Source organism: Scatophagus argus, chromosome 14 (assembly GCF_020382885.2).
Source record: "Scatophagus argus isolate fScaArg1 chromosome 14, fScaArg1.pri, whole genome shotgun sequence".
Taxonomy (NCBI): domain Eukaryota; kingdom Metazoa; phylum Chordata; class Actinopteri; family Scatophagidae; genus Scatophagus; species Scatophagus argus.
The window spans coordinates 6,359,109-6,379,044 of record NC_058506.1 but is presented as its reverse complement, the minus strand read 5'-3'; the positions used below and the strand labels follow the sequence as shown (position 1 = coordinate 6,379,044).

General features: G+C 39.5%; 2 protein-coding genes across 2 annotated transcripts; both read right to left on the bottom strand.

Annotated features, from left to right (window-relative positions):
* Positions 1-59: 59 nt before the first annotated feature.
* On the bottom strand, positions 60-10,591 carry frmd8 (FERM domain containing 8). Its single transcript, XM_046410165.1, has 11 exons — positions 10,377-10,591; positions 9,162-9,256; positions 8,813-8,980; positions 8,215-8,316; positions 6,509-6,567; positions 6,241-6,407; positions 4,117-4,332; positions 3,868-3,991; positions 3,619-3,768; positions 2,745-2,961; positions 60-2,613 (listed from the first exon to the last, which is right to left on the bottom strand). The coding sequence occupies exons 2-11, from the start codon at positions 9,247-9,249 to the stop codon at positions 2,501-2,503; spliced, it is 1,404 nt and encodes a 467-aa protein (XP_046266121.1). The 5' UTR covers positions 9,250-9,256; positions 10,377-10,591; the 3' UTR covers positions 60-2,500.
* A 1,689-nt stretch (positions 10,592-12,280) lies between these two features.
* Positions 12,281-15,496, bottom strand: rom1a (retinal outer segment membrane protein 1a). The gene is made up of 4 exons (XM_046411287.1): positions 15,291-15,496; positions 13,463-13,893; positions 12,804-13,050; positions 12,281-12,508 (listed from the first exon to the last, which is right to left on the bottom strand). The coding sequence occupies exons 1-4, from the start codon at positions 15,438-15,440 to the stop codon at positions 12,287-12,289; spliced, it is 1,050 nt and encodes a 349-aa protein (XP_046267243.1). The 5' UTR covers positions 15,441-15,496; the 3' UTR covers positions 12,281-12,286.
* Positions 15,497-19,936: the final 4,440 nt, after the last annotated feature.

Below are 19,936 nucleotides of genomic sequence, written 5' to 3'. Positions count from 1 at the left end.
AATACATATGGTTTTGGTGTTCTTCGGCTTCAGGCAGTGAAGTAATAAACACACAAACATATTTTCAGCGAAATGGGCTTTCTTTGCATCTGTTTATTAAAAAAAGCATATCAGACATATGTTTATGAAGGCAGAAGGAACCAAAACACACTGTTCAACAGCAGTCCAGTGTAGTTATCCAGTATATTAATATACTCACATCAGCTAGGAAAGGTGAAATGCATGGTCTAGTTGAAAATGCAGGAAACATATTACAAAACACAATTCACTTTTTCTGAACCCTTGCAATAACAAAAAATGTCAATTCCTGGTTTCCAATCCTCAAAAACAGTACAAACAAAAAAGGCACTTAATGTTTCTGCAAAGTGACTGCTTGAGAAAATTATGCTTAAATTGACCTATTTTTTCCCACTTCATCCTTGTGTATAAACACTGAATAGTACATGAAAATGAAAGTAAAAATATTCTCTCGTAAAAGCCAACAAACAATACAAAAACATCTGCAGATTTACAAACAGTGTATTAGTATTAATAGTGCAGTATCACACAATGTGTAGGCTGTCGGAATGGCTGTTCTACAATGTGACATGCATAGTGTAAGTTAGCAACAATATATTGGGGTCTTGCAGTTAGGTTACAGACTGTGGCTGACATTTAACAAGTCAAAGCATAAAAAAGTAAAAACATTCTGCAGTTTGCATGCTCAGGAGAATTAGGAGTAATACAAAATACCACCACACCTCAAATCACGTTCAAGTGGAAGGCAGTATTGTAAAGATGTATACCTTCTTTCATGGCCATGAGTGAGGTGAGCTTGTTTTGTTAAATGTGGAGGACCCTGCCATGTCTCTGCAGAGTTTAGGTAGCATACTGTGCTGCAGCATGTTAGATAAGCTTTGGTGTATAGACTGTACTTCAACAGCATAGTCAAAAGCTCTTGGCCGGTTGTTCTGTGCCATATGCATGCAGCACACATTTGCACATGTATTATAGAATTAGGTGATTTTTTTTTAATGTTCTTTTAAGGGTTGATGAAACTGTCCTATGTTTGAACTAAATCAACCCATTAAAAACCTCACAAAGGTATATATTAATGGTTGACATAGTGTTCTCCTTCTTCTTTTAAGTAATTTCAAAGGTAAGCGTGTTTCCAATGAAAACAATTGTTTCAAATGGCTGGATAAAATGTAGACAAGTGGGCTGCAGTTTGAATTTGTTGTTAGTGAGTCAGTAGGTTAAAGTAGTGCTGATAAGCACTGAAAAGGATTATTTTAGTCTTTCTCGTGTCAGAAGTTGCACAAATAAAGTATTGCATCATTTTCACTTTGTTATGATAACGCAAGTGAGCAAGTAATAGTCAAGCCAGGGCCAGTGCATGGATATCACCTGCAGTGGAAGGTTAACATGGTATGATACCTGAACTACTGAGGAAGACGGCTTCTATTGGACTCATTTGTGGTTATTTTTTGTAACTTATTGCAGGGTTTGGGTGGTTTTTGACTAAAGTTTAATCCTTTTATCAGTGCAAGACATTTCATTGTCCCCACTGAGGACCTGGTACTATGAATGTATAATTTTAGCTTCTACAGCTGGAAGCTCTAAATGTCTGTCTTATTCTGTTAATTAACATGTTTAGACTACATTCACTCGATATAATTTTCATTAGTAAAAAAGTGAGATGTGCCACCTGCACTTTCTTTCCACGATAACCATCTGCAAATATCAGCAAATATTAACAATGTCCAACACTTAAAAGAATGTACTCACAAGAAACTTCCGCAGCATAGACTATGCGCTCCCATACGGACGCTTTACAGTCAGCAACACCAACCACGTCTCTACCACTACTTTTCTTAAGTGTCTTCACCCTTTGACGAGAACAAGGCACTGGCAGTTTGAGAAAGCACAATAGTGGAAACACGCCTTTAGATCGTCCCCTCAAAAAGTCTTTGTCATGCTGACTGTCAAGAGATTGTGGTAACTCTTATAGTGTGAAAAAGTTACAAAATGCTAATGCTGAATGTCACATGGGGATATACTGAGGTGCACTTGATGTTTGAAGCCCAATAAGAGTTAAAGTAAAAAGAGGTAATGCAGTGGTTATACTCAAATGAGGTGTAACATTTTTGAGTTATAGCAGTGTAGCTGTAGAAAGGTCAAAAGGGTCATGAGACATGATACAGTCATTGACTGGAGTCACCGGTCTCTAAGGCTTGTCTCAGACTTATTAATTAATGGCCATTAGATGAATAGCCACTTCAGTATGACCTTGGCAGCACCTCTGTTATATATTCCATTTTGTTTTCACATTACTGTCCTCTCTTATTATACACAACTTCAAAAGATAAATATCGTCACTCACACTTAGATCCCTCGCTTGGTCCTTTGCATGTTCATATATTATCAGTTAAACGTCTTAAGTTTGAATCAAGTCTTTTCTCAGTGTAAAATGTTCAGATTTGGTCTTTAAAGAGGCATGGGACGCAGCTGTTCAGGCAGTTTAACCCTGCTCCAGGCTCTCTGTCACTTGCACAGCAGAGTACGTGGGTGCAGACACCTGTCGGGTGAAGAAGGACGCGGCTCTCTTGGGCTTCAAGCGTTTGATTTCTTTTCCTGAAAGACGACAACGGACAAATATTGAAACATTTTTCAGACTCAAGTCGCTACAGGGATATTGTCCTCTAGATCCAGAAATCTTGTACTGTGCGTATGCTTGGACTACTACACGCAGTCTTTAGACTCACCATTGTCCACATAGCTGATAGTGTTAAGTGTATGGACCCGGCTGCACACAACACTGTTTTGCCTGTGCAGCATCCCGCGCCGTCCTCCACGTCCGCCATTGTTGCTGCCCCCCTGCTGAGGGACACTCACCTCACCGTCCTTTTCGGCAGCAGCCCCTCCCTCAGGCACAGGCTTCAGCTCCACACAGAACTCGATGAAGCCGCTCATTAGCTCTGCCTATTCAACAGGACAGCAAACAAATACAGAAATAAGTAAATAACAATACAAATTCTTAAGTGTGATCCTTAGAAGTATACATAATAATCAGCTGTGCTTCACTTTCAGATAGCTTTGGATAAGGGCCTGGCCTGACTACGTATTACTGCCTTTGCCATTATGTAATCAAAGTAAAGTATTAATCTCTTCACCATCTGGTGGCTGATACAGTCCTATTCAATCCAGCAGTTACTGAGAGATGATGATATACATGTGAGTCCACAAACAAACATGTAAACTCTATTAGTGTTCAACACCAATATCAAGAGCTACGCTCCTCACATGGGCACAGCAGCTGCACCTGATCCAGACGCTCTCAAAAACACCAGGTGCACTGCACTCTTGAGAGACGGCTCCGTATCCTCATTTGAAGTGAGACACACATAACAGGAATACATCTGCCAGCCTCTCCAGCAGCGCGACATACTTCAAGTGATGTTCAAACGACAGCCAAGATCTACCACGACAGGTGCAACTCAGAAACAGCCAATCAGTGCAACACATTCAACAGCTCTGAGGCAATCTAAAGCCACAATACGCAAGCTTGTTGATGACACTCCACCATACAGGTTTTATATATGATCCTATCAGGTGATTTGTGATTTGTCATTTTCTTACTTGTTTTGAGTAGATCTTTAGCAGCTTGTTGACAGGAGTACCGTCTTCCTCTCCATCGAATTCCAGCCACAGAATGTGTGAGTCGCCCTCCTCCTCGGGGTAGCTGTGGTCCCAGGAAAGCTCATCAAAACGCAGGCCAAGCAGCACATGCTACAAGAAATCAGAACAGTTTTCATGAATGGAAATGAAAACCAAAGTGCCATTGTGTTGTTGTTTTACAGAAACAACCAAAGAGAATCCAGCTCCCACCTTCTCTTTGACATCCATCACATAAACTCCCTCCAGACAAATCCCAACACTGACAGCTTTGCGTTTCCCCCTTTGCAGAATTCCTTGTGCCTGTTTGTCTATCTCACCGGGGAAGAAAGCGCACCTGTTTGTGTAGTTAAAATAAAACAAAACATAATAAACATAAAGTGACTTGAGGTATGTAAATTATTTGAGCTAAACCTAACTCTTGCGGACAGAGTAAAAATGAGTGATTACATAAATTCTTACCCATAATAAGGCAGAGCGTGACACGTGTTGAGGTACTGGTGTAGGAGCTGTGTGGGCTCAGGAGAGTTTCCAGCAGATGTGCTGATCTTTCTGTACGCCTCCAAGAGGTTCTGCTCCAGCGCTGCCTGACGGCTCGACTTCCCTCTCAGAGTGGAGAACAATCCTCCGCTCCCCATGACGACATGTGCAGGCACAAAAGAGGACAGCTTTTTTTCTCTGTGGAAAGCAGGCGAGACAAGCTTGTGTTATGCATTTAGAGCATCATATCTTATACTCAATTCATAATTCTTTTGTTAACATTTACTGTTGAATCTCATGGTGTCTTTTTCTTATTAATAACAGGATACTGAAACAATGTGCAGTATCAGTGCAAGCTACTCTCTTGTGCCACTATACTGTGTGGTTTGCAGTGTAATACATTTCTTCTTAAATCTTGTTTTCTTGCACTTTGCTCTTGCAGATGTTGCAAAACTCATTATTTCCTTCCCTTAACTACAGCCTCAGTATTTCTAGCATTCTCTTCCCATTTAAATTAAGTTTTGACCTCATCTCCTCAATGACTACCACCCACAACACAAACAGATACAAACCAAGACATTATTACATCACTGCAAGCAGACAAAATTGTCATAAATAAATAGCAATTTATTTATGTTACTACCAACTGCAGCGAACCTGTAACATGTGCCATGAGCTTCTAAAATGTCAAGACAGACACAGGCACTGTGGAGGAGCTATACTTCTTAATCCTTTAACCACAGTCTCAAAAGGCTTTGCAAAGAAAAAAGACACACATGATCATTCCACTCCAATCAAAAGTGTCGTTCTGTGCATTTTTGCACTTGGCTCTTATAAACCAACAAGCAATTATCAAACACTGTTGTGGCACAGGGGAGTGTCAAAGCCATTTAAAAAAATCAAAGCCCCATCTAACAAGAGAGGAACCATTGACCCTCTTCACAATGCCTCTGGATTTTCATCAAATAACTATGTGTTGTTGCTGATGATTGTGCCGACAAGCGTGAAGCTGCTCAATCCACCAGCTGCCCTTTAGAGTACGTGGGTTGAGGGACATGAATTTGGTTATGTGGTTTTTTTTTTGTGTGTCATTTTGTTCCAGCACATTAAGCTGAAGTGACACACTACACACTTCTTCATTTTCTAAAAAAGGCTAACTAAAAGCAAGTAAACTCTGGCCTTCACAAAATGTTTGAGAGCCAAAAAAGAGAAAGTTAAGTAGCAGTACACTGTGTTTTGATGTAAAAAAATGCAATGAAATGCTAATTATCTTACCAGAAAATGACCCACAAGTTAACATCAGTGGATGTGGATATGGTTACAACACATTTACACCATGTATTTAAATGAATTTCTGTTTTGTTTTGGGTTTTTTTCAGTTTCAACAACTAGTTTCAATGCAAACTTTAGATGTCACCCCTAATTTACTTAAAATTAAATAGTCTCATTTGTTTAAAGGAATAGTTCAACATTTTGGGAAAGACACCTAGTAGTTTTCTTGCTGCAAGTTCAATGAGAAGACTGATATCACTCTCACATCTGTGCGTTGAATCACAAGCTACAGCCAGGAGACAGTCATCCTAACATTGCATAAAGACTGAAAGCAGGGTGAAACACCCAGCCTGGATCTGACTAAGGGGTTAAATAAATCTGTACAAAACCCAACGCGGGAAAAAGTCAAGTTCTGGTTTTACAGGGGATTAAATATTCATCTATTTCTTGGGCATATGCAGTGACTGCCTGGGATCCACACTGAGAGGACGCTAAGTGGAAAATCCAGGAGGTCGCTGTGTTTCTATACTTCAGGTTTTCAAAGAATTAAACAAACAAGACAAACACATGTTCTATCTCGTAAGCTTTAGAGGACCCAGCAGGCAAATTCTATTACATTTGAACACAGTCATACTAGCTGTTTGCCTCTGAACTCAAACTTTGGACTAAGCTACACTAACCTCCTGTCTGTAGCTTTACACCAAATGTGATTGATTTTCTCATCTAACTCAGTGAGAACAAATAGTTCAACAAAATATTTTGTTGCTGATGGGTCAACAAGGCGATTACCTCAAAAACCAGTCAAAAGTTTATTATCCAACCTTTCTAACTTGCCTTATTATAGTAGTAAACTGTTGACTTTCAAGGCCAGTTCCCTCATCAAGAGCAAGCGACAAGGCTCCAAGACCTGCCCAGTGTTCAGGATCACAGGGGTATCGACCTGTGAGGATGTTGCTCCTGGCCTCCTCATACAGAAGCCTCAGCACTGCCTCATCTTCTACCTGCTCAGGAGTGAGACCAGGACAACACTTACTATTTCAAAAAAACAAAAATCTTCATTAAAGTGCATGAATGCCAAGCAGAGAAATAGAGTTAATAGTACCTGCAGCTCTTTAGATTTAGGATAAAACACGTTCCGACGGAACTGGAGATATGGTTCATCTGAGGAAAAAGCAAAGGACACTGACACATCAGGGTCAGGGGACCAGCTGTATATTCAGTTGGTCCAGCCATCGCTGGGTGAGATTTTACCCCACTGTCCAGAGTGGAGACATGGAGGTATAGAGGCAAACAGTGTGGTAGATGTGAAGCCCCCCTCCAACTAATGGTTCTGTATTGTGTGTGAAAACCCCACCTACTGCACACAGGAAATTATGCAACACTGAGGGTACTTAGTGATACATTTTTATTACTGGTCAGCTGACACTGGTGTTTTTGTTTTCCAGACATGCTCTTTGCAGCAGTGTCAACACTTCTTTGAAAAGGAACTGACACACCACAGCTAACAAGTGTGGGTTGTTCTGCTTTGACTGTCAAAGTACTGGCAGATAACACCGGACTATGAGTCAGTGCCTAGCACCTTCACATTCTACGTTCACATTTTTACCACAAACTCCAATCACATTAGCTCCAGCTGAACCGCGGAATGCATTTTTAACACAGAGTGAGGACTTTGGATTTTGACTCTTATCAGCTCATATTAGAGGGGAGGCTTTTTGCAGCCAGTATTAAGGGAAGGAATAATAGTTTCAGTTTCATTGCATATGTAGGCATGTGAGTGCTGAGAGCAGAAAATATGTTAACTGATCCTTTAATTTTAGAAGGTCGTTTATAAAAAAAGTTTTCATTATCAATAAGTCTGCCGATAATATTCTTGATTCATTTGCACATACAATGTCACAAAATGGTTAAAGTTGTAAGACATATTCAAATTGCTTGTTTAGTCAAACCATCAGTCCAAATTCCAAAGATATCCAATTTAATATAAGACAAAGAAATTATTACATTATGTTCAGGTTTTCCCATTTGGACAGGATTTGTCAACATATTGTCGACACTACTCCACAGACTGCTCAGGCTGTCAGTGCTTCAGGATAATATCCTCTCCTGTGTAAATATCTCTTGTTGTCTTATAATGTGATAACTCTTCAGTTTTATTATTTTACAAGGAAATAGTAACCAAAATGAAGCAAGTACTTTCTCTTCATTGTTTGATTTTCAACATTTTTCCAACCTTTACTACCAACGTTCAGCTTTAGGTCTTTATTGCTTATCATGCCAACTCCCTTTCCTTTCCTTTTCTTTATTCCAAACAAACCAAGCAGCAGTTTTATTATCCTGAGCAGGCTACAAAGCACCAATAATTTATTAAGGTATAAATCCACAGGGAACAGATGCAGACAACTGGCTGTGCTTGGCATACAGACGAGAGAAACCAGTTTAAGGCAGGGAATCAGAAAATGTATTTACTATATTTGCACAACAACAACTTAGTTACTCTTAACTGAGATTTACACTCTTTTCTTTGGTTAATTTGCAATGTGATTATTTCCCTCCCTAACAGGAATGCTTGTTTCACACACCCACAAATCATCTTGTAGAGATAAAGAACTCTGTTACAAATACACGGCCAAGAACTCATGTTCTTTCAGCAAAAATCTGGCTTTCAAAACCAAATAGTTTAATCCTCACTTTGATTGAACAAATTAGGTTTCTTGTTGAGATGACTTCTACAAAATGGAAACCTGACAAAACTGTTCGCTTAAGTTAGTGCATGTAAACACACTGACCTACAGGCCAAATACTCACCTTGTGAAATGTCTTCCTCTGAGGCCTCAGTGAAGCGATACAGCAAGTCCTGCCACTGCCGACACAGTTTGTATGGTTGATGCCTTGCCTTTAACTGCAAATCTGAGGAGTAGTGAGGGGGCACATGTAACACAGTGAGATGATTGTTGCCCCGTTTACCATTGTGATACCGGAGCTGCTGATATCAAAGAAGAGTACAATCACGAGTAATAAGGCTTTCAAAGGCAAAGCCACAAATTAAAAGAGGTTAATTTGAAGCAACTGATCTTATTTTTAAACTAAATTCTTCCTCTAATAACAGTTCAGTACATATAAACATACTGTAGTCAACCTGCTTGTACCAATTTATTCCTAATACTGGTAGTACAACACTGCATAAATGATATAATATATATACTTCTTCAGGCAACTGGACACAGATCCTGCCTAACATCCTGCCAACAATATCATATATTATGAAATATGTTGTAGCCAGATTATGATTTTTTGTTTAAAGAAAAATATCATACATGTACACATCAACATCCACATATCATAGCTCTACAGACAAAGAGATGCAGCATTTCTGAGTGTATAAAGTGTGGAAAAAGGTTCTTACCAAGCAGTGGCGAACAAAGCCAGAAGGCAAAAGCGTCCTGTGCGGACTCAGGAATGCTGAGAGCCTCACGAACACTGCGGCCCAACTCCTGTACACTGACACTGCCAAGCCCTTCTACTGATAAGTGTACTGCACTCTCGCCAAACAGGTATATAAGGACATCTTGGGCTGTGAGAACAAACAAAAATAATTTAAAAAATTACAAAGTTAGCTGAAGAGAAACAACACCACTTCAAAATTCAAGCCTTCTTTAAAATACATTTACTACAAATAAAAATATAATACATTAGAAAACACTGAGGAGTGATTTTATCCTTTATGAGTTAGATTAGTATTTGCTGCACCGTACCACGAGAAAGTGTTGCAGAGGAAGCAACACTTCCTCTTTGTGAGTGGTCGTCCGAATCTGGAGGAAAACTGCAGTCATCTCCTTCCATCTCTAATCTGAAACAGAATAACCAAACAAAAAAGTCACAATACATGCACAGTAGCATAACTGTGAACATACTTTAGAAACAGCTAGAGAACACTAAGCCTGGACAGGAATAGTAGTCAAATCAGTACTGATCAAAGCTGACATATTTCACATGAAAACTCCATATATGCTGCAGTTATCAGGTGTTCAACTACAATATGAAATGCACAAATGCCAACAGCATGTCTGCAGCTCCCATCTAGCCCTGCACAATGTATTAACCATGCTTCCGATGAGGGACACTGAACCTGGACGAACTTCTTTGATCTTCATGTGTGATGGGATGAGACCTCTTAAGTTATCTATGCACAAATGGCTAACCAGAGTGGTCTGTGAAGGAGTTACGTGTCTGAAGTGCTCACAATAACACTAGGTTCAACTACACTGAAATAAAGACTTAGAAACTGCTTCAGAGATGACCAGACAGATATTAGCAATGGTATTATCGTCCAATATTCCAATACAATATAGTATCCATTTAGTCATGTTTCAACAAATGAGAAAACAGGCTACAATAAGAACCGACGACATCACGTGGTATTTGATTAGAAAAGATCCTGTACAATCAGAAACTGCCAGTCGACTACTGTTGACCTGACCATGTTGGTCTACGATTGTCGTTTGTCCCCGTAATTCAACCACATTTATATGATATTTAAAAGGCCTCTAAATGTTGACAACAGCCAAATTATGGTTAGTTAGTAAACACAGAGACATAACAACAGTATCCCGAGGCCTGTGGGACAAGGGCTAGCTAGCTGCCCAAGTTTAACTGGATTGTCCTGTACATGCCCGAACAAACCCAAACAATGGTTGAAAATTCCCAGGGAACCATTCAAGGCCACTTAAATGAATTTGATTATCTAAGAGACAAGGGAAACGACAATGCTAGCTACTGGGATACGGGGAATGCCACTAAACGTTACTGCGATATTTTAAGATACAATAATACATTTTTATTCGCCAGTTGACAACGAGTTTGTCACTTAACCTAAGTGGTTAGTTAGCCATCTCTTGGTGTTTTGCCCAACAGTCTGACTTAGTGTTAATGCCAAGTGGTGGAACAAAATGTATCTGTTATCCACCTACCTGCCAGTTGTAAATCTCCCCCCTCTTGCAGCTAATGCTCTAACTGGGATCCTGTTAATTTTGTAAATTACGTTAGGCCTACAGTAACTACTGGTAAATACATCAGCTAACTTAGTCAACGATTCGTTGTTATTTCCCTGACCACGGTTAGCCAGTTGTCTGACTAGCTTTCCGGGCAGCTGCAACAGTTTGAGTGTGTGCCTTCAAAATGATTCGCTTATTCTGAACCAGTCTTTACTGGGCGTGACAGTCAAGCTGGGAGATTCAAAATCGTAATTTAAATTAGGTATTCATGAGGGGTAAAGTCATTAAATCAGATAAGGACAAGTAATCCAAAGCGAAAATACATCGACTAACAGACTGTGTACATTTTGAATGTTTTATGCGGGACAGGTTCAAAAAGTCTGATCTCAAATATGAGTCGAAGAACCAGTCGAACATCGGAGAGCGCGTCGTCGCACGTCACGTGATCAATACGTCATAGTAATTCCAACTGCTCAGACAACAGATTAATTTTGTTTATCTGCTCTAGACTGTGGCTGATACGTGAAGTTAAAGAGACATAATTGCAGCAAAGATTAAACCAATTTTATTGTTAGAATTTGCGTATTAAATTGTCAAGAAATAGACTCTCTCAACGTGGAATTACAACATGCGCTTCAGCATACCATCACTACACCGTAGAAGGCTGTTGTAGTACACTTTAGACTGTTGTGTCATACTTCAGGCAGACAGAAATGTCATATAGCTCTAATGCAGTAGGTTACAGTAATATGAAAGCTACTGCCACAAAAATGACTATGAATCAACACCTCTCATCTCTGACACAGAGACATCGCTTGATTTGTGTTATGGTATTATTCTACATGTCAATTAACAGGTTTAACCTGCCACCATATGCAAATATAATATAATCTCCAAGTCTGACACATAAACGTACATGTCAAACTTGGACATTATATAATATTTCGATCAACAGTAATCATTAAATTACTGTACAATATACAGTATGCCCAAATGATATGAATCAAAAACTGATGATCTGGTGGTGAACATAAACAGTACACCTCCAGAAAGTCAAGATATAGCATAAATAACAGCTTATAACTACATGCCATGAGTGGCACAGATTGGAGTTTTTGTATTAATAATACCTGGGAAATCCCTGAGATCTTTATTTGCCATTTAGATCCAACTATGTTCATCTCTAGACCTTCACAGGAGTCATACTGGGCTTGATTCAGAAAATCTCTGCCTAACCCAAGAACATCACTCAAGACAATCAAGAGATGTTTTTAAAAGGACCTTTAATAAAGCTATTCAGATGGGTTGACATTAGAAATGAATCCCAGAGATCAACAAATCTTTTACTTTGTGAAATAAAGAGCATGTAGAATACTTCACTTTTAAATTCAATGAAGTGGACAGGGACTTGGGTAAAGAACACAGAGTTATATCTCAATATTATCTTTCTGTCAGTAATTTAGAATTTCTTAAGCAAACAAACCTTAGCATAGTTCACTTGTCATCTTACATCCACCTGACACAGGTGTCTAACTGCAAGGGCAGCAGGTTGAGTATTAACAAATGGGATTAAAAGATTTAACAAAGATGTCAGAACAGAGGACACACTTAATGGCTTTCACTGCATTACTGACATCAGTTAATCAGTCTTCATAATCCTACTCCTTTCACTGACGGGGAGAAGATGGGACAATTTGAATGGGACAGTACAGTAAGCATTTACTGAAACTGTGATCTTTACATGACAATAAAAAACACTATCCCTAAATCTGTGAAATTCATAGAAATATGAGATTGACATTTGTTTTCAAATTGAATTAATTATACATTAGTTGTTCTCTTTGTGTAAAAATTATTTACATGTGTCTGTGTACATAATTTGTAATTTAGGTGGTAGCTGGAGCAGCAGCTGGAGCAGCAGCTGGAGTACCCTCTTCCACCTGGTTGGTAAGCAGGAGGAACTTCAAGACTGGGTCAACGTACTCCTTGATGGTCTCTTTGACTCCTTTCTCCAGCAAGTACCCTTCTGTCTCAATCTCTGTGTTCTCCTTCCCTGCCACTGCCTCCATGGAGGTCTGCAGGAACCGCAGGCTCACCAGCACAGAGCCCTGGGGAGGAGGAGGAGGTGGAAAATGGGGGAACGACTTAGATGTAGAGTAGGTTCTGTTAGAGAACATCAACAAATATCTACACAGACTCTATGGACATTGTAAAAACTGTGGCCATCAGACCCATAGAAAAGAATGTTTCATGTGCTTGTAAGGCCATAACCCAATGATAAACTTAGTATGACCTCAGTATCCATACCAATCCCTATAAAGGCAATATCATACCCTGGCCATCCTCCAAATTAAAGCACCACCAGCTGCATGAAATCACTGTAATTCTTCATGTATAATATACCTGTAAGAGGAAGACTGACAGAACTCCAGCCCCAATGGTGTTCATCAGGCCCATGTAGTAGTTTACCAGGGCCTCTCTGCAGCCTCGGAGGTAGATGTTGAGCTCCTCGGTTTGGTATTCATAGTTATAGTGAGCCGAGTTGTTGGTGAGTTGATACTGGATGCATGGCCGTGGAGAGCTGGGGTTGCAGCAACTGAATGGGACCCCATCTACCAAGTAACGGCCATCCACGTTGCTCTTGATGCGGCTGAGGAAACAAGTTAAGTATGTGTCAGATTACCAACATACAGTATTAGAAGAGATATTTAGGTCTTTTGCCTTTAGTTTTAATACCATACTAAGATCAATATCACTGCTGTGATGTGTATGATGAGCTTATTTTAACTACCATACATACTGTTGGTAGTTTAATCTACAGCAATCATCATATTATATTAGATAATCGTATGTTTGTAGTTTGAGAACCACATGCTCAGAAAAACAGCCTTGTTTTCAGCTTTGTGTACTAGTACCCGAAACTGAGGCAAATGTGGTGGAGGAAAGTATAATATTGTATAAAATGGAAATAGTCAAGAAAAGTACAGTGCAGTACTAATTACATTGCACCACTGCTGACATATTACTTCATGGCTCTTCATCTGTAGTGTAATCAGACTCACTCTTTCACTTCCTTAGAGCTGAAATCAAGGTAGCGGTTGCTGATCCACTGCACCTCAAACCAGTCCCTATGGTCATTGTTACCACAGCACTGAAACTCCATCTGCAGGCGATCAATGTTCTGTTTCTGGAAGCAGCGACCTGGGGTGTCTGTGTCCTTGTAGAAACGGATGCCATTCCTCAGGCCAACCTTCAGAGAAGACTCCAGACTGCCCTTCATTGCATAGCTCATGATGACAGCTAGCAGCATGAGGACAGTAAAGAAACAAGAGACAGCAAAGTAGGGCTTCAAGAAGTTCTTCCAGCGAGGAAATCGCCCGGCATCCAGGGCATCCTGACAGATCTTTGAAGCAAAGTAGTTGATACCCAAAGAGGCCAGACCAACAATCATGAGGGTGTTGGGCACAATATGTATGTCTGAGTTATCCATTACCTGTAATCACATAATAATGCAATTCATATAAATTCTATCCATTTCATGTAGGTAAACAAGGCAAACATGTTTCAGAATGTACTTTGTAAGGATGTCATCATGCCTGAATTTAAACTTTTTTAAACGATACAGTACCAGTATAAAAGAAAACCTCTTTCTCTGGGATTGCTGGGCGCACATAACGGGATACATTCTTTCCTTTTCTTATTAAAAAAAAACTGCATACTGTGTTGGTACAAAAAAGTCACCAAACACAAAGCTCATGATGCACAGATAACTTATATTTTTGCTTTTCTTCTTTTTCTTCTTGTAAATTATTGTTATTATACCCCTGTAAAATTGTCCAGTGAGGTTATAGAGTATATGTGTCTTTGTATTGTATCTTTGAAAAACATATTCCACTGGTTTATGTAGAGGATCTTTGGGCTAGTTGCATAAGCCTGCATAAACAAGCACTTGTGGGAAAACTCCCATTTGCACACCTAAAAAACTGCACAAAATCTATTGGACTTTAATAGATTTCTTACACTGATTTTATTGATTTTCCTTCAGTGAGTTAAAATAAAATGCAATATACATAGTGACATGATAGTGACATACCAACATTTTGTAAACCTCTTAGATTTTGGTAAATTTAGGTTTTTACAGCCATCCAACTAAAACAGGTCAACTGGGCCTCTTTTTGTCATAATATTTGTATAATTGAAAAGAAATATTTTGGTGGGTTTTTTGATGAAGTTTTTGGTGCTGCAAATAGTGAAATTATGAAATCTATTTATCTATGAGAGTAAAATGCTTTAAAAATAAGTTGCAAAATGATGTAGTGCTTATTAATAATGCAAAGGTGTGACGATCACCTTCAGAAGAATGGATTAGGCTGATTAAAACTGTCAGAGCCCAGTTTATGAAATGATGAGTCAGATTCCAAAGTGGGTCATAGATGTATCAACTGCTTGTTGGTCTCCAGTTAAGGTCTTTTGTTTGACATGATTAGTTTTGATTTATCCTTTCAAAACACTTTGTCCTATGTTCACATTTTTCCCAAAAGAGAGACATTCCAGGTGGCACCTGTCAGGTGTACTTGTACATTATCAGCACATCAGTATATAGTCAAGTGTAAACCTGACAACTTACAAATTTGATGACCCTCAATGTAGGCATTTCCCGTGTGTGTGTTTGCATGTGTGTGCATACAAGTACAAGCAGACCAAAGTCAACTCATCATACTTTCTAGGACGATCTAAGAAACATCATTACATATCATTCAGTTTTGCAATAAAGCAAGTCTGTAATTTCACTGTTAGTTGGTATGCTTATGTGGAAAGAAAAGGTCAGAAACAAAAAAGCTTTGGAATTTTGAAGCTTCAAAGTGTGAGCATGTAAAAACTGAAAAGTACCTCTGCCCTCCTGCGGAGCTCTACCTTCAGGATGCACCCCAGGCTGAAGGTCATAGCTCCAGCCACTGTGGCACACCAGGAGAGGAGCCACAGTCCCTGGGCTAGCTTCACCCTTTTTTGAAAGGGGAACTTCATCTTCATCACCACCATGGTTGTAGCGAGGGAATCTGAGTCTTACCGGGGGAATAGGGGAAGGAGAGCGACGAGGCAACACGGGACGATGCTGTGCTTTGTCTGTGAGTAAGGAGGACAGGTGAGAGGCATGACTCTGAAGACTCAAAGATGAAGATGACAAAATCAAAATTCAACACTGAACTTGGAAAATAAACCAGTACCAACAAAGCGAGCACAATTAAAAACACACTTAAAACAGCTTTGTGACAACAAACTTTAATCCAACAATAGAAAATGTCAAAGAGGTTGGTGCAAAAATCTTCAGAACATTTTAGAGAGTTGCATCTCAAAGTGAAACAACAAGGTTTACCTTATTTGTCTCCCCAAAGTGCTGAAAAAAAGTCCAGGTATCTCCACCGACCACTATGTACCATCCAGTGTGCCACACAGTGGATTTGGCACACTGGATTTGGCAAACCTGAATACTGGGAGCGTCTTATCACTAATGCCTACCTATCCTCTTAAACTGGTCTGTGAATCCAGGCCATTGTCTGCTCAGCACTCATCACTCATACTCATACAGAGATACATGGATGACAAAACAAATTGAAGCTGACAGGGAGGTGGATATTGTTATGAGGTATTAAATGTGTACCACTTATCATAATGACACAACTTCAAATGCACACATGAACTGGAATTCATTCAAGTCAAAGAAAAACCATTCAAGTCAAAGAAACTTGATAAAAACAAGATATGTGTTCAGATCAGTTTCAATTAACATTTGTTCAGAACAATTTATTTTAGGCATTTTATTTATTCCCTAATTTTTGTTTCTAATAATTATGCATGAATTCGAAAGGAAGAGTTAAAAGTAAGAACAAATGAAGAATGTTGTCAGTCAAATAAGTCACAGTGATAAAAGGTTTCTGTAGTAGCCATGAGGAGCTCAGAGGGATGAATATAATCACAAGGTTTGTTTGTCTGCAGGATGTCAGCTAGTTTCAGGCAAAATCAGCACAGCAAGAAGAGGCTCTTTTTGCCACCCCGAAACTTTTACTACCGTTTCTTTTTATGCAAACCACATGCCAGTTCTTCATCCATCATTCACTCACCATATATGTTTTTCCTGCTTGTCCAGGTTGGAGTCACAAAAGGACAACATCCTTTAGCCTTCGTAACGCTCACTGTAACCAGCTGGGACATGTAGTTCATGTCCTGCATGCGACAAAGAGTCAGTCAGAACTGAAAGCTCCCAATAAGTACCCAAACTACACTGTAAGCATTCATTCATTTGTTCTACATTGATTTAGAATTAAACTTTTTAAAACATGACTAAGAGTCTACACCCATGCAGCTCTGTGAGGCTGTGTCAGAGATAATGTGTGTTAATATGCTAAGACTTCAGGGTACAAACAAACAGTGTTCAGCTGGTTCTGATGGGAATGTCGGCTTAAAGTTTTGCAAGTATTTGGTAACAATACAAAGTTTGACCTGATGATGGTGTTTCATCAAGTTATTACAATTCATTCTGAATGGGAACATCAATGTCTGTTCATCATTTCATGGCAAACTATTCAATATGCTGAGGTATTTCAGTCCAGAGCCATACAGAGCTAACACACACACACACACACATACACACACATACACACGCACACACACATTTTTGTCCCCACAACGGATCCACACACACACTGTCACGAGCAATAACAAATCAGCACATTAAGATTTGCTTAAATTGAATAAAAATAATAGTCAAATAGTAGTAAAAACAATTGCAATGGCATATTCATATCCCTTGTCCGTTTACATAAAACGCTCTTATGACCTCTTTTGAAACAGCAAAGAGCTGGACCACTGCTCTGAAACATGGACAAGGTCCAGTACTGAGGCTGGAAAATTCCATCCTGACATCCTACCCAGCTACAATCTCAAGGACCTCCTTAAAAGAGATGGGCTCAGACTTTCCAGACTCAGTCAGTTCAGCCTGCTGAACAAGTTAGAGTGTCTCATCTGCTATATTTATATAGCTTGTCATCAAACCACTGTCTCACAGAAGTTTAGTTCAGCATCGCGTCTCCTCTTTCTGATCAGTCTGTCTGTCATTCGCTGTAACTCTCAAGAACCTCTCCTCTGTATTTAAACTTTGGGCAACTTCCTAGATTGATACAGTTCCTTTCAAGGAAGAATGACCAGAACTAAAACATTGCAGACAGTTGAGTCACTGTAGTTTATTAGATGTTACATAAACAGAGTTAAATGGATGACATTTACACATGTGTGAGAAATTACAAGCATTTTTTTAGGCCAGTTACCAGAGGAAAAAAATGTTTTATGCCAGGACAGGACAATACTTTTGTATACTCAAAGGTAGTACATACCTGTATTTGTAAGTTTACATTATGTTATATAATACATGGCTACTAAGACTATGCTTAACAGGGAACCACTGTTGTTTTTAGATTGTGGTTGACACAGTATATATCTTTAATCAAAGCATAATTATGACTGCCTACACAAGAAGTATACCTTATTCAAACAGATAATATTTCATGCAATAAAGCAAAAGACCAATATAATAACTACCTTTTGTACTCTGCAGAGATTAAAGGACCCAAAAGGAAATGACTATACCTGCAATTATACAACAGAAATACACATTTATATTTAGCTATTAAATAACCAAATTACGGAAGCTTTAGAGGAAGTTTCAAGGTACAGAAAATATACTTTATATCTAAATACATATGTTACAAATGTTAATTTTGAGAGTTTGGTTAGAAGTGCGAATGTGTGTTGAATGCATGTAATGTAGAAGATTTTTATTGCGAAACAAATGAGGAAGCACAGCTTTGAAAAATGTTCAAATGAGACGGGCTATCAAAGTAAATCCACCACGTCTTACAGTTTGACTACAAAGGTCAGCTCTGTTCAAACCACATGTTAATTAGGATGGCTGAACTGCTGAGCCGCTGAAAGAGAGCATCACTTTTCAAATTGATTAAGATCAAAGTAAATTATGATTTCAGACACAGTAAACACTGCACTCATGTTTCTATCACAGCTGTGTTCGCTCCCCTTTCAGCACCTCATCCGGGATCCCTCCTGTCCAGCCCTGTACTTCAGCCCTGCCCTGATCTTTCCCTTGCCCAGGTAGTGGTTCACATATGAACTGGTTGAGCATCCGCTCAGCTGATTGCAGGCTGGCCAGACCGCTATCTGTCTCTGACATTCTGCTCCCAATACCCACACCCCTGTCGTCATTTGTTCTCCAGTGATGAATGATCTCATTATCCAAATCTTCAATGGCTTCGTCTCCTCGGTGGTGAAGGTCCATCATGGCCTCTGTACCTCTTAGCTCCTTCTGTATGTGATGGCGCCCAAGAGGGATTTCCTCCAGGCTAGCTGACCGGATCAGGATAGTAGAGCCAAGACTCGGAGTTGTAGTGATCCTGTAAGTGCCCTCACCTGTCCTGCCCTCAGACAGATTCTCACTGTGGATGGTGAACTGGAGATGAGGTATTTGCAGTGGGCGCGGAGAGTGTGGTCTGACAATGTCCTCACCCCCTGACTCACTGTCTTTGTCAATGTCTCCTTCTTGGAGTCTCCATGCTTGACATCTGTTTGATCCTGTCAGTATAAAACGTGGAGCCTCTTCTCCCATCTCAGACCAGTCAGATTCCTCTTCCTCTGGAACTGAACCTAGACATTGCTCCCGCCCACTGGCTTTGGCCTTTCCATAGTTATGACTGTCCATAAACTGAGCCGGAGGGGGGGCGATGGGGGGAACTATCTGATTAATGCCATCATCTGACTGAAAATGGAGATCAGTTTTGTGTAGCACTGATGTTACCTACAGATAGATAGATAGAGATTACAATCACATTAGCTTAGTAATTATGAATAAAGAAGAGGTGAATAAAAAAAAATCATATTAATGCTATATGTGCATTACAGATACTCATAGAGGATTATCAATATTTCTTTCTTTTTTTATAGTAGTAAACAGAAATCCCAGAATATTTTCATTCCTTGCCCCTGAATATGTTTGTGAAGCAACTGCCTCCACCTAGAAGTTGATAACAAGTTAAAGAGCTCACATTGAATGTTTCCACACTGTTGGCAAATTTTGCCTCAGCGAGCTTCTCTGTCAGTGCTGAAATACGCAGGTTCAGCCTCTCACGTTCTCCTTCCATTCTCTGGGCCTGACACAAAATAACATGAGGTGGTTATTACAGACGAACCTTCAGTAAATGGGATGAGGTATCCCTGCCCCAGGGCGTCAGTAACTTTTACTGCTCAGGCAACTTTAATAATCCAGTGGAAAAAGTATCCTTGTTTTTAATAACCATTGTCTTATTTCTGATCATTAAGCTCAAGCACAAGAAACATAAAAATGCATCCAATCTCACCACTGAATGAAGCTTTTGCTCTAGAAGATTATTAGTCTGTTGTGTGGAGGAGCAATTGTCGTGTAGTCTAAAATAAGGCATATACACAAAAAGAGAAGTTAGTAAGAAGAAGTCCAG